Source organism: Telopea speciosissima, chromosome 10 (genome assembly GCF_018873765.1).
Source record: "Telopea speciosissima isolate NSW1024214 ecotype Mountain lineage chromosome 10, Tspe_v1, whole genome shotgun sequence".
NCBI lineage: Eukaryota > Viridiplantae > Streptophyta > Magnoliopsida > Proteales > Proteaceae > Telopea > Telopea speciosissima.
In genome coordinates this window covers 57345529-57358071 of record NC_057925.1, presented here as the reverse complement: position 1 = coordinate 57358071, position 12543 = coordinate 57345529, and the positions used below count along the sequence as shown (strand labels likewise).

The 12543-nt window shown below is 39.9% G+C and overlaps 1 protein-coding gene across 1 annotated transcript; it reads left to right on the top strand.

Annotated features, from left to right (window-relative positions):
- Nucleotides 1-6048: 6048 nt before the first annotated feature.
- On the top strand, nucleotides 6049-10757 carry LOC122642777 (cycloartenol-C-24-methyltransferase). The gene is made up of 13 exons (XM_043836356.1): nucleotides 6049-6199; nucleotides 6514-6580; nucleotides 6802-6875; nucleotides 6988-7072; nucleotides 7181-7236; nucleotides 8006-8060; nucleotides 8250-8297; nucleotides 8758-8841; nucleotides 8997-9113; nucleotides 9203-9286; nucleotides 9423-9548; nucleotides 9721-9818; nucleotides 10651-10757. The coding sequence occupies exons 1-13, from the start codon at nucleotides 6117-6119 to the stop codon at nucleotides 10727-10729; spliced, it is 1056 nt and encodes a 351-aa protein (XP_043692291.1). The 5' UTR covers nucleotides 6049-6116; the 3' UTR covers nucleotides 10730-10757.
- Nucleotides 10758-12543: the final 1786 nt, after the last annotated feature.

Genomic DNA, 12543 nt, shown 5'->3' with positions numbered 1-12543 from the left:
AACTTTCTCTGAGAAAGTTTTCTTACACCTGTAGTGTAAGGTTCAGCCACTGTCCTAGGATCTTAAAACATAACCCCCTTTTATTAGACGAAGTCGAAAATATTTTTCTTTGTTAGGTAACACCTTTTACCCATATGCGAAAGTCGATGTCAAGGGAATCCTCTTCACCTTAGCTTAAGGAAAACTCGGTGATAAAAATTCGTTTTCAAAACAATTTGAAAGTGATTTACTAGTGGTCATGATTTTTCAAATCTATATGTGAAATGACAAGATATTAATATCATTAAATGGAGATTGAGCTATCTAAACCAAAAACTAAAAAGAATCCAATCTTAGTTTATGATGACATAAGAATCCAATCACAAGGTCAAATCACTTATGATAAATGGATTCTTCCTTCACCACAGTCCTCAGGTGAACATAAAAGAGAATTGCAACAATTTGCTCCTTTCCAATTTGCAAGGATGTATCGATCTCTATGGAATCCTTTACCTTTACAAACTTAACCAGGTACAAGATATCAAGTCAGGCAAGCATGAGTATCCAAATGAAGGAAGGGGAAAAAAAAAACCCTCTACAAGCTCTTCATAATTAAAACACTTCCAATCAAAAGTTTCCATTTTTTTGCAACATTTTTTAATTCTTTTTTAAGGTGTAAGGAAATGTATTATCTTAATGTGCACCCTAAGGGACTATCTCATAATTATGTATATGTTGTAGATTTAACAAAATCATAAATTCAAGGAGACAATTGTACCCATTTTGTCCCACTTTGAATACACTAACAAATATTTTCATAACTGCAAACTGCCCATGCTCATAATCTTAGAATCACTTATATAGAGTTTGCATTTTCATTATTTTTTGGTCATTTCCACAACAACTCAGTCGTAAGAAGAATTAATTTTCTGGTTGAGAGCTTAGTTGGTGAAGATTGATGAAGAGGCTCCAACTGGCTAACCTATTTTCTTGAAGGAACCTTCAAATAGAAATTTGAGCCTTCAAAACAGTCAATAATACATTGTCAATATTACTTATGGATGAAAACATGCTTTTATTTCTTGTACTATCAGCTATAAAGTCAATTGAAGCCATAAAAATTGAAGCAAAGTTTTAAAGTTTTGATTTGTAGGTGATCAAACTGAATTGCTTTCTTTATTAAAACACTAGAAACTGTCAAGCTTCATGGTTACCAACCATTGTAATCCAATTAAGTTGGTTTGATCAAATTTTGTGTTAACAAGTTTTTTTTTAAAAATTAACTATTTTGATTTGGATTGAGTTTTTCTTCACCCGTGGTCAAGGGACTCCCCCTTGACCAATGAGTTTGATCGGTGTCCATAGGGTATTGCACAATCTAGGGGTATGTTTGATCATTCGTAAAAGAACCTTGCTTGACAGCATAACGCCAACACCTAGACACAAAAGGAGGTGAAATGATCGCCCCGCCTCTCGTGATTGAGAAAAATCTTGCCCATGTTGATATTCCCACGCGTGCTGTGATTGGCCCCCACGCTAGTGCAAGGGTCACGCTTTTATAAAATGTATCGTCAATATTCAGTAAATTAGCGACGTACTCCAAATCGTCTCCAATCCTAGAGCTAGACACATGAGGGCAATGAGGTTTTTGCCAAAGGCAGAGTAGAGGATGATACATGTTGGGCATCCTGGCAACATGTCCAACCTAGATTGAGTTTTCTCACTGAAGTGAAGAGATTACATCATTTTTTTTTGGGAAATTTATGAAACACCCCCTGAAAATGGGTCAAAACTCGAATCACCCATTAAAATTTGAAAATACTCAGATCACCCCCTCTACACTAACGGTGGTGTAAGTGTTTTGTTAGTTATTGGTGTAAAATATCTATTTTACCCTTGTACTAAATCATTAGAATAAATTTACAATAATACCCTTCCTTCATCTTCAACCTAAAATACTCCATCGCCGCTGCTTCGCCCTAGTTGCACCGCCGCCGCCTCTGCTTCCCTTTACAATGCAAATCGAGAGCCTTCGAAGACGTTTAGCACCTAAAACCGAAGCAACTCAACCACTTGCTCGCCTCTTTGAGTTGCAGAAAGAGCGTTCAGAACCTCAAGGACGTCGTCGACACCACCAAGAAGAGGACCAGGAAATCAAACCCACGATCGCCCAACCTTCCATCCAGTCTCAGACATTTAGGAGGACCTAGTAAAGCTGAATTTGGTTCAAAGGCGTCTTCTTGAACGGTGGCTTTGAAGTTTTCATTCTGTTTAAAAATCCCTCTCTTCGAACCCTAATGCTTGAAATTTTATATCGTTTTTGTCGATTTGTGCTATATGACGAAGAAAAGCTTACAATTCGGGTCGATGATGGAGGTTTCAAAGGAGAATTCGAAGGATGCTTTCATGGAAATAGATGTTGGGAACTCTGGGGAGTCCTTTCAGAAGTTTTTAGAATCTCAGAAAGAGCTCTTTCACAGCCAGGTCGATCAGCTTCAGAAGATTTTTGTAACGCAATGCAAAGTCACTGGTAAATCCTTTGGCTCAAGAAATGGTACGTTTTTCCTTTTCTTTCGTATTTGTCTTTAGAAAAAGACAAAAAAAAAGCATCAGTAGTGAAACCTCAGGTTGTACTTCAATTACCATGTATGTGCTCCCACGACTTGAATTTGTAAGATAAGCGTTGCAATGTTGTGGAGATAATCTTCCACACGAGCTGGTCGCCTAAGATATTCTCCGGTCAGATTGATATAGAGAGATGGTGAAGTCTCGTGCTCAATCGGAATAGGTCACCAGCAGCGGCGGAAGCAGCAGTAGTAGTAGTAGTAGAGAGGATGATGATGCGCGGTGTGTTGCAGATGGAAATGAGTTGATGAGGTTCCACTGCCTGGTCCCCACCACTGGTTGGATCTATGACGCCGGTGGTATGTGTACTTTTTCCGGCATAGATGCGGCTATATGTACTTTCTCCGGCAGCGGTGTAGCTCATACTGTGAGGAAGGAAGACGATCAACGAATTTGGGATTTTTAAAAATCAAGGGTAAAATTGTAACTATACTATGTTCAAGGGTAGTTTAGGGTTTTCAAAAAAATTAACTATCTGACTTCATTAGTTAACATTGTAAAACTAACGGTAGGGTGTAATCTGAGTATTGGGTTCTAATACAGGGGGTGATCTGAATATTTTTAAATTTCAGGGATGATTCGAATTTCGACCCATTTTCAAGGGATGTTTCATAAAATTTCTTTTTTTGTTTTTTCAGGGGAAGGAGGGGGGGGGGGGAATTGACATCTAGGATACCTAATGTTTTGACAACTTGTAATTTGGATATATGATGTTTCACATATTATGGTTGGGATGTGCACGTCACAACCCAACCCTTAGATTTCCCCTTGGGCACTTGCATAAAATTCCTTTTTTTGTTTTTTTCAGGGGAAGGAGGGGGGGGGGGGGGAATTGACATCTAGGATACCTAATGTTTTGACAACTTGTAATTTGGATATATGATGTTTCATATATTATGGTTGGGATGTGCGCGTCACAACCCAACCCTTAGATTTCCCCCTGGGCACTTTCATAAAATTCCTTTTTTTGTTTTTTCAGGGGAAGGAGGGGGGGGGGGGGGGAATTGACATCTAGGATACCTAATGTTTTGACAACTTGTAATTTGGATATATGATGTTTCACATATTATGGTTGGGATGTGCGCGTCACAACCCAACCCTTAGATTTCCCCCTGGGCACTCCTTGGGCGCTGGGCTCCCTAGAGAGGAACTGAATCCCCCAATCCCACTAGTCCCAAACTCCTACTACGACTCAACCCCCACCCCCTGCTTCCCCGCCACCCCACCCCACCTCCTGCTATTATCTCAGCCCTGCGGCCCCCGCTGCGACCTCAAACCTTCCACCCCCTGACTACTTAGTAATTGCTCATGTCAGTTCTGGTCCTTAATTGGTCCTAGTTCTAAATTAGTCCGAAAAGCAAAACACCAATGCATTAAACCCAAGGAGGGAATTTTGTTTAACCCATTTATTGGGCCCATACAAATAATGTAAAGCCCATTCTCAATGGCCCATTTTAACATGATTATCCTTAGCCCAAGAGAGTGAGCACTGAGTGAGAAACCGAAAACCAAAACAAGTAACTTTTAAGGGCCAGACAAGACCCAATCAATTAATAATCGATTCTCATCATTGTTGGTTGGTTCCGGTTCAAGACTGACACCTTTACAATTGGCTCCTGCCCCAAAACACAGTGGGGTTGAAATGAAGGCCTCGCCCCCTGCGAAATGCAAAAAACTCAACCCTATTGAAGCCTCCACATTTAGTAGCCCCGTGCTGATGTAGGGGCCAACCTAGCAGTGATCTCCCATTCTAATATATTTTATGAGAAAAGGTTCTCGGAACCACCAGGGTAGGTACTCTAGCATCTCCATGTCTATCTCTCTCCTACTCACATGAAACAATGTCATTGCTCTTCTATGTGCGATATCTTTTTGTTGCACCTCATTGGTGTACTCCCCTATGCCGCTTGCTTAGAGAATCCTTTCATCATGTAAATTTTGGTGACAACACATCCTTTTTCTTCCACAAATACTCCTGTGAACTCTTATGGCACATGGAGCTGATACGAGTTCCTACCAGCTCCTCATTACAATTTTGTGACAACATGTGTCCCTTTAGTTGTTGTTCTTGTTTCTTTAGTACCTTCGGTGCAAACGGAGGATGGGCTACGATCAGTTGTTTTCGCGTGAGTCGCTCAAGCTAAGAAAACTACAAGGTTGGCTTCTCTTGAATCTCCTCTAGGATTGCTAGTACCAGATTCCCTGCAACTCCAACAAACCGATGATGAAGGAGCAGGTTGGTCGTAGATCAGGCTACCTGCCTAAAAAAATGATTCTATTCCCTAGCGAGCCTGACCCAAAAAACTTGGCTTGCTTCATTGGTTGATCGAACCTCGTGCTTTCGATCTCCCCCATAACCAAAGGTAGGCATCCTTATTCTTGAAGGAATGACCTTGAGATTGGGTAAGAGGTCAGGAATAGTCAAGATAGCTCTGCTGGTAGAGCAGAGGACTAAAAATCCTCGTATCACTAGTTCAAATCGGGTTCCTGGCACATAGTTAATTTCTAGAATTATGTGCTAAGGCTAGGTTTAGCTCCACAAAGTACCTAAACTCCTGATCCAAGGTTCCAAGCGCTTTAAGGTCTCGAAAAATTATCACCTCCAGTTTGCTGACCGGCCCAGTTCCCCAGTTCCTCTAATAGGGGGATGGTGGATCCCACCTGGGCAGAGTGTTTGGGAATGGGTAGAGAGGTCATTTCAGCCACCCTTTGTTAGAGGAACTGAGGAACTGGGCCTGGCAGCCAACTGGAGGTGATAAAGATCCTAAGGTCTCCAACAAAATCACAGCCACCTATTCTTAAATCTCAACCGCTGGAGCCTGGATTGGAATATATGCTCTTAGAGTCATAGGGATTAAGGTCCACCCATAGGGCCACAGCAAGGATCGTGAACCTGAACCGTTTGGCCGGATATAAAATTCAAAGCCACCCGTCTCCTGTTTAAAACTCGAGCGACTACTCCGGATCAATCTTTGCCATACGTTACACTTTATACCCGTTATGGAACATTTCGGGTCGTGACGTGTACGTGACTTGATGACGTGGCAGAGCACTTCCGTGATTTGTGTACGACCAGAGTCGTTAGTCGTTACCTCAAGAAGGGTTTAAAAAAGGGGGAAAAAATTCTTTCGGTTCTGTTCTTTCTCTTAAACTCTTCCGAGACTCTCTCCCTCCCTCTCTCTCTCTCGCCCCCTCACCCATCTATAATTGCCTTCTGTGCGCCGAAGGAGCTCTCATTCTCGTTTCTTTTCTATTGTGTGGACTTTTCAATTTCTCTTCTCCTCCTCATGTAAGTACCTCTGTTGCATCAATGGCGTCGTTTCTTTCTCCCTGTCCCCTGAGAAGAACCACCATTGATGTGGAGCGTATTTTGATGCTTTTTAAATTTTTTTTAACATTTTGACCTTTATTTTGATATATTTTTGTCTTAAATCTTAAAATGATTAAAGATTTGACCCTTTATTCCCATTGGAAGCGTTTTCAGATATTTTTGTGATCGAGCATATTACGAGATGTCGAAAGAAGGAGCATTGGATCTGGCATCTGGTGTTGGTGGAAAGATTGAGAAGAATGAAGTTCTTTCTGCTGTTGATCAGTATATTATCTTCTTCCTTTTTCTGTTTTTTTAATCTTTTAGTACAGAATTTGCAATGCATGAGATCCAGCTTGTATTCATCTCAAACACTAAGTCCTTAATCTGAATGACCTGGAAATTTATCTCTATGAGAACCTGCATCCTGTGCTGCAAGAAGATTGCATTCTTGTACTCTGTTATATTGCCTTCTTAGATGTAAACAATGACACCCTTGAAGAATGTCTATGTAATCAGTCCACCGGGGTTGCTTCTGTCTAGCTAATATGATTTCTTGAGTTTTTTTTTTTTGACATAATTTTGGTGCAATAATATAGGTATGAGAAGTATCATGCCAGTTTTGGAGGCAACGAGGAACAGAGAAAAGCTAACTACTCTGATATGGTATGAGAACAGCAACTCTCTCTATCTCCCCCACACCCAGGTTTTCTTGGTTGCTTCTGTTTGTCTTAATCATGTAATGCATAGAGGAAAATATAGATTCCATTAGTCTATTAAAGATAATGATCCTATGAAGTGGAATGGTAGAACAGAATTTGTGTGATTAATACCATTGACTTGGGATAAGGATTTCAAGGGCATTCTTGTGCCCTTTTTGGTTTCAGGTTAACAAATATTACGATCTTTCAACTAGTTTCTATGAGTTTGGCTGGGGCGAGTCTTTCCATTTTGCACCCAGGTTAGTTCCTCTCCCCCCTCCTTTTTTTTCAGTTATTTCTTCTACAAAGATAATTGATTTAGGTTTATTTCATCACTTCAGAAAACGTACTAACCAAGACCATATTTTGTAGATGGGAAGGAGAGTCTCTTAGAGAGAGCATTAAGCGGCATGAGCACTTTCTTGCTTTACAGCTAGGTTTGAAACCTGGACAAAAGGTTTGATTTCACTCGGTGTTCTTGCAGTGTAAATGTGAATAAAGAATCTGACAATTATTAGACTTTAAATAAACGAAGTTGTGATTTGGCTTCTGAGTGTGACTGTAGGTGTTGGATGTTGGTTGTGGAATTGGTGGGCCATTAAGAGAAATTGCTCGATTTAGGTAACTTAAGAAATCAAAAACCCTCAGTCCTGAAAGTTACTTAATCATTCTAATATTAATAAACGGATAGTGAAAACATACATTCCTTGTAACTTGTTTATGTGATTGTGGGATTGTTAGTCTCTGCCCTATAAATTATGACACTGTCATTAAAATAAACTGCTGAACCTTGTCTTATGAACTGTCAAATATTGCTATCAACCATATATGACCCCTTCAGTTTTTAAAGTGGTGCTTACTGCCCAAGGTAACTTGTTCGATTTTCTCTTTTAAAGCCGTTCGTAGGTACATCTCACCATTTAGCTTTACTAGAGAAAATGCTTGGTATCTTTGGACCTTTGATGCAGTTACACTAGATTTAAGCTAATGCAGAGATCTGAAACCCTGATTCTAATTAGGTTTTAGGGCAGAACTTTGCTGCTGCATCATAAAATCGTAAACCCTCCATATTAAGCCTAAAACTGCCTAACTAATTGGGCTTAATTGTATTGATCAGTGGTCAAACTGTAGATTGATTTATTTTTTTTGAAAATTTCCAGAAGAAAAGTAAGCATTTTTTTTTTATATCATTCAATTAGACGCTATGTAATTCTTCCAGCTTGTATCTCCCTTGTGTATTTCTGTGTCGTTCTGTTTGGGAGTTCATACCTCAGACTAACTGTACCTTTATGGAAGTTCAAATGATTTAACTTTTTATGGAAGTTCAGATGATTTAACTTGATCCTTTCCAGGAGAAGGCTCTGAGAATTATTTGACTTGTATGTTGCAGCTCAACAGCCATTACGGGGTTGAACAATAATGAGTATCAGATATCAAGAGGAAAAGTAAGTAATTATCTTGTTGCTTTGCAATGATACCTCATGTGGCATTAACCTTATATGTTTGTTTTTTATATTCTGACTCCGTTGTGGACTCAATAGTATGACATCAATCTACAGTCCATATTTACAGAAACTGATATCATTTGACCTATCTCTGTAGCAATTTACTTACATTTGGTAATTACTTTGCAGGAATTGAATCGCATAACAAGAGTGGACAAGACCTGTGACTTTGTGAAGGTTGGTATTCCTTTGATATATATTTTGTTCGTGTTCTTGCTGTGAAGCCTTTTGTGAATAAAGACATTTTCCTCAGTTTTTGTTTTTTACTTCCAAGTTTGTTCTAAATGTACGCAAATGCTGCTGTTTCTTCTTTTTTTTTGGAATTGGAGAGCTTTAGTAGGGGGGGCGGGGTAGGGGATGGAGATAGTCCCCAAGGTGGTTTGAACTCATGACCTCTTATTTGAGGAGTTGGTCCCTCCTTCTTCTTTTCCCCTGGGAAATAGTTGCTGTAACATTTTCCATCATGTTCCATTCTGAAGGTGATGGATTTTAAGCTGGCAAAGACTATTGGGTTTCATAGCAAAGACCTGGTTCAAAACCCTTCTTCACCTATTAACAACATAATATTAGTAGAAACAATATTAATAAGATGTCTAATTGACAGACTTCTTTGATGGTATTTTTTATGGCAATGCAGGCTGACTTCATGAAAATGACATTTCCGGACAATACTTTTGATGCTGTGTATGCTATAGAAGCTACTTGCCATGCACCAGATGCGGTATGCTCCTTTGAAGTATTTATTTCGATTAATTAGTTATCTGTTGTTATTTCCCTGGGTCAATTAGCAGTTAGCACATCCAGTTTCACTTTTTGAATCCATCTTGTGGCTCAGATTTGTTTGACATCTCTCCCTCTCTCTATTTGGTGAAATAGCTGGGATGCTACAACGAGATCTACAGAGTATTAAAGCCTGGCCAGCATTTTGCTGCATACGAGTGGTGTATGACTGACTCTTTCGATTCTAAAAACCAAGTGCACCAGAAAATAAAGGTGATATAGTACTATAAATACCGTAAACTACTTCTGTTTCTTCTCAACTTCTATTTCATGCTAACACAAACTTAGCTTTATGGATACAGGAAGAAATTGAACTCGGTAATGGCCTACCAGATGTCAGGTCAACAAGGCAATGTCTTGAAGCTTTAAAACTTGCAGGATTTGAGGTGAGTAAACTGGAGGTTGCACTTTCTACTGAGCCATTTTCTCTGGAAGTTCAAAATATTAATGTTGATCTGTCCCTGGAAGTTCAAAATAATAAGGTTGATCTGAGTCAGAATTGGTATATGTTTGACATATAAGGTTATATGGGAGAAGGATCTTGCCTTGGACTCACCAATGCCTTGGTATGCACCTCTGGATCCTCGTCATTTCTCACTTAGCAGTTTCCGTCTAACAGCTATTGGTCGTTTCGTCACAAGAAATTTGGTAAGGTCTCGGTGTTCTGTAGTTTGTTTATGATAACATTTTAAACTTTGAAAAAATCTTGTTTGTCAGGGTCGTATGAGAAATAAATTGCTAGCTTTTGCTGTACATTTCTTATTTATACTATTTAGATCTTGTTAGCAGTTTATAAAGTGTGAATTCCTTACTTTTGCAGGTTAAGGTCTTAGAATATGTGCGCCTTGCTCCAGAAGGAAGTCAAAGAGTTCAAGCCTTTCTTGAGAAAGCTGCAGAAGGATTGGTCGCTGGTGGAAGGTTAGAGTTTTTTCATGCAAAAACGCCCATACAACAACAACAACAACAACCATAACCTTATCAACTAAATGGGGTCGGCTACATGGACCCGATAGAGGCTATGACAATAATAGAAATAAGAGAAGTAAAACGAAGTAAAAAGGAGTAAAAGGAAGTTAAAAAGAAAATAAGTAAAGGAAAAAGTCAAAGCATTAATCAAAGCAGTATCCCAGAAACATCCCTTTACAAGGAGTTCAGATCTGCTACCCACATGGGGACGGGTGGGGACAGATCTGAACCCTCCATGGGAGTGTGGGACCCGCCTCTAGGGTGTGGGACCCACGTCCCATGGAGGGATCAGATCTGTCCCCACCCGTCCCCATGTGGGTAGCTGATCCGGATTCCCCTACAAAGGGTCGGCTACATGGTTCCTTGTCCTCCAAACAACTCTATCCGCGGTCATACTAGGATCGAGCCCTACCACATGCATATCCTTTCTTACCACTTCTCCAATGGTCATTTTAGGCTTGCCCCTCTCTTTTTGCTCCGTCAAATTGAATTTGGCCACATTTCCTTATTAGTGCATCCATAGCTCTCTGTTGGACAAGACCATACCACCCCAGCTCTCACGGAGCTTAACCTGGATTAGTGCACCTCCCAATTCGGTTCTAATACAATCATTCCTTACTCTATCTCTCCTGGTTGTGCCACACATCCTCCGCAGCACCTCATCTCTGCTAGACTCATTTTTTTCTTCAATTACAAAATAATTAAAAATAATACGGCTATATATATGTTGTATCCTAATTTGTGTATTAGATGCTGATAGCTATTGTAATTGGCTTGTATATAGGAAAGAGATCTTCACACCAATGTACTTCTTCTTGGTCCGAAAACCTCATTCAGGCAGCACTTCAGCAGAAGCTTCTTAAGGTTTGGGACATTATTATTTGTATATTTGCCTCCAACAACTTATACATTAGCCATCTGATAGGTTTGGGACATTGTTATTTGTACATTTGCCTCCAGCAGTGTTGAATGAGCAGCTCGATGAGACGAGAAGACAGTGGATGAGCAGTTTGAAGGATCACAATTAGGAGAAAGAAAATAAGAATAGCGCTAAGGAAAAGAAAATAGGGCTTTTGATGGAAAGATTCAGACAGCGCTGTGATCGATTGGAATGTATTTCGATCAACAATTTCTTCAGCACAAAAAGATAGAAAGGAGGTCGCGATGGAACATGGATCGCAATAAGGAGATTTACCAGCGATTAGTCAACTGATGATTCATGAGCTGCAGAAACAGTCTTAAATTCTCTTTTTAATGTATTAATTTGTGTGTTTTGTCTTAGTACTGAATATAAAATATCACCATCTTCTCTTTTTAAAAGCTAGTCTTTAAGTCCCATTTGTTAGGGACTTGGGTATAACTCATCCTTAAAAGCTAAGCTATCCCTTAAGGAGAGGATGAACAAGTCCTTATATGCCTTTTTTTTTTTTGAAAAAATGGGCAACAATGAAGATCCAAGTGCATTCATGACTAATTCTAATTTAAAATGGGCAACAATGAAGATCCAAGTGCATTCATGACTAATTCTAATTTAATTGTTTGTTTCGATTTGAATTTGAATTAGCCATTTCCGATGATTCTAATTCAATTCTTGGAACCAAGCTTGGAGGAAAACCAGTCAAATTGTTAAAGCTGAACACTTTGACTAGGCCCAGGTCTGTCCAAAAACTATAAATCTACCATGCATTTAGCTCGGTTTGCTTTGACCCAACTTGAACCCGGTCTTTGGTCCTCTGGTATCATTGGTTCAATGGGTAATGGTCGCCACCTTAGCACAGATGCTCATTCTATGGTTGGGCATCGAGCTACTCAAAAATGGCGCTTAAAATTCGAATTTGAAAGGATGCCCAACCCTTGGATGGGCATCTGTGCTGAGGTGGTGACCTGGGAGTTGCACGCAACACCATGGCCGCACAACCTCAGGCCTAAGAGCCCGATCCTTGATAAAACTCCTCTCCAACAATGATTTTTATCTTTCACTGGGGTATTGTGTCATACAATGGAATAAAGAATGAAATCATCAGTGTCGACGCCCACAGTATTGTTGTCAGGGTTGGACGGAGGGTGGTAGTACATCCTCACTGTCTGAGGGCAGTGAGAATGGATGTGAGCTGCAATCCTAACCCCTGCGTCTAGCATCTCCACATACTTCCCCATCTCTGCTCTCCTTCTTTGCCGCTGACTCTATCTTCTCTGTTGCTTTTCTTTTGAAAAAGTAGCAAAACTGTGAAGATTGAAGAAGGGAAGAAAAGATGAAACTAAGGAAGAGAAGTAAAGAGAAACAAATTAATTAGAAAGGAATATGATCTACTAAAACTTAAAACACATCCCATGTATTAGACAGTGCCCATGATCTCAGAAGCAATGCTTGGGGAGAAGTTGGCAACCCTTTATTTAGGCTGCCTTCGGGAGATAATTGATTCGAGAAAATGTGTCCGATTTGCACCGCAACACCGCGTGTTTGGGAAGGGGAACCGACGTATCGTACCTACAAACTGAGTTGTTTGGAGTTTGGGCGAAGTCATTGGGAAAGGCCCTAGCTTTGTAAGAAAACCACAAAATTGCCCCTCTTAGCCTCAATGCGGGATGTTAAAAGGTTTATAAATGGTTATAGCCTTATACCGTAATTCGATTTGGTTTGACAGAGTAAATTAGATAGAAATCACTACTACTATTT

Bases quoted from the DNA above. Each gene is read 5' to 3' on its own strand.
- LOC122642777 (XM_043836356.1), top strand. From the start codon at position 6,117: ATGTCGAAAGAAGGAGCATTGGATCTGGCATCTGGTGTTGGTGGAAAG. The intron at 8,842-8,996 runs GTATGCTCCTTT...TTGGTGAAATAG, and splicing joins CTTGCCATGCACCAGATGCG to CTGGGATGCTACAACGAGAT. The intron at 9,287-9,422 runs GTGAGTAAACTG...TTGACATATAAG, and splicing joins TAAAACTTGCAGGATTTGAG to GTTATATGGGAGAAGGATCT.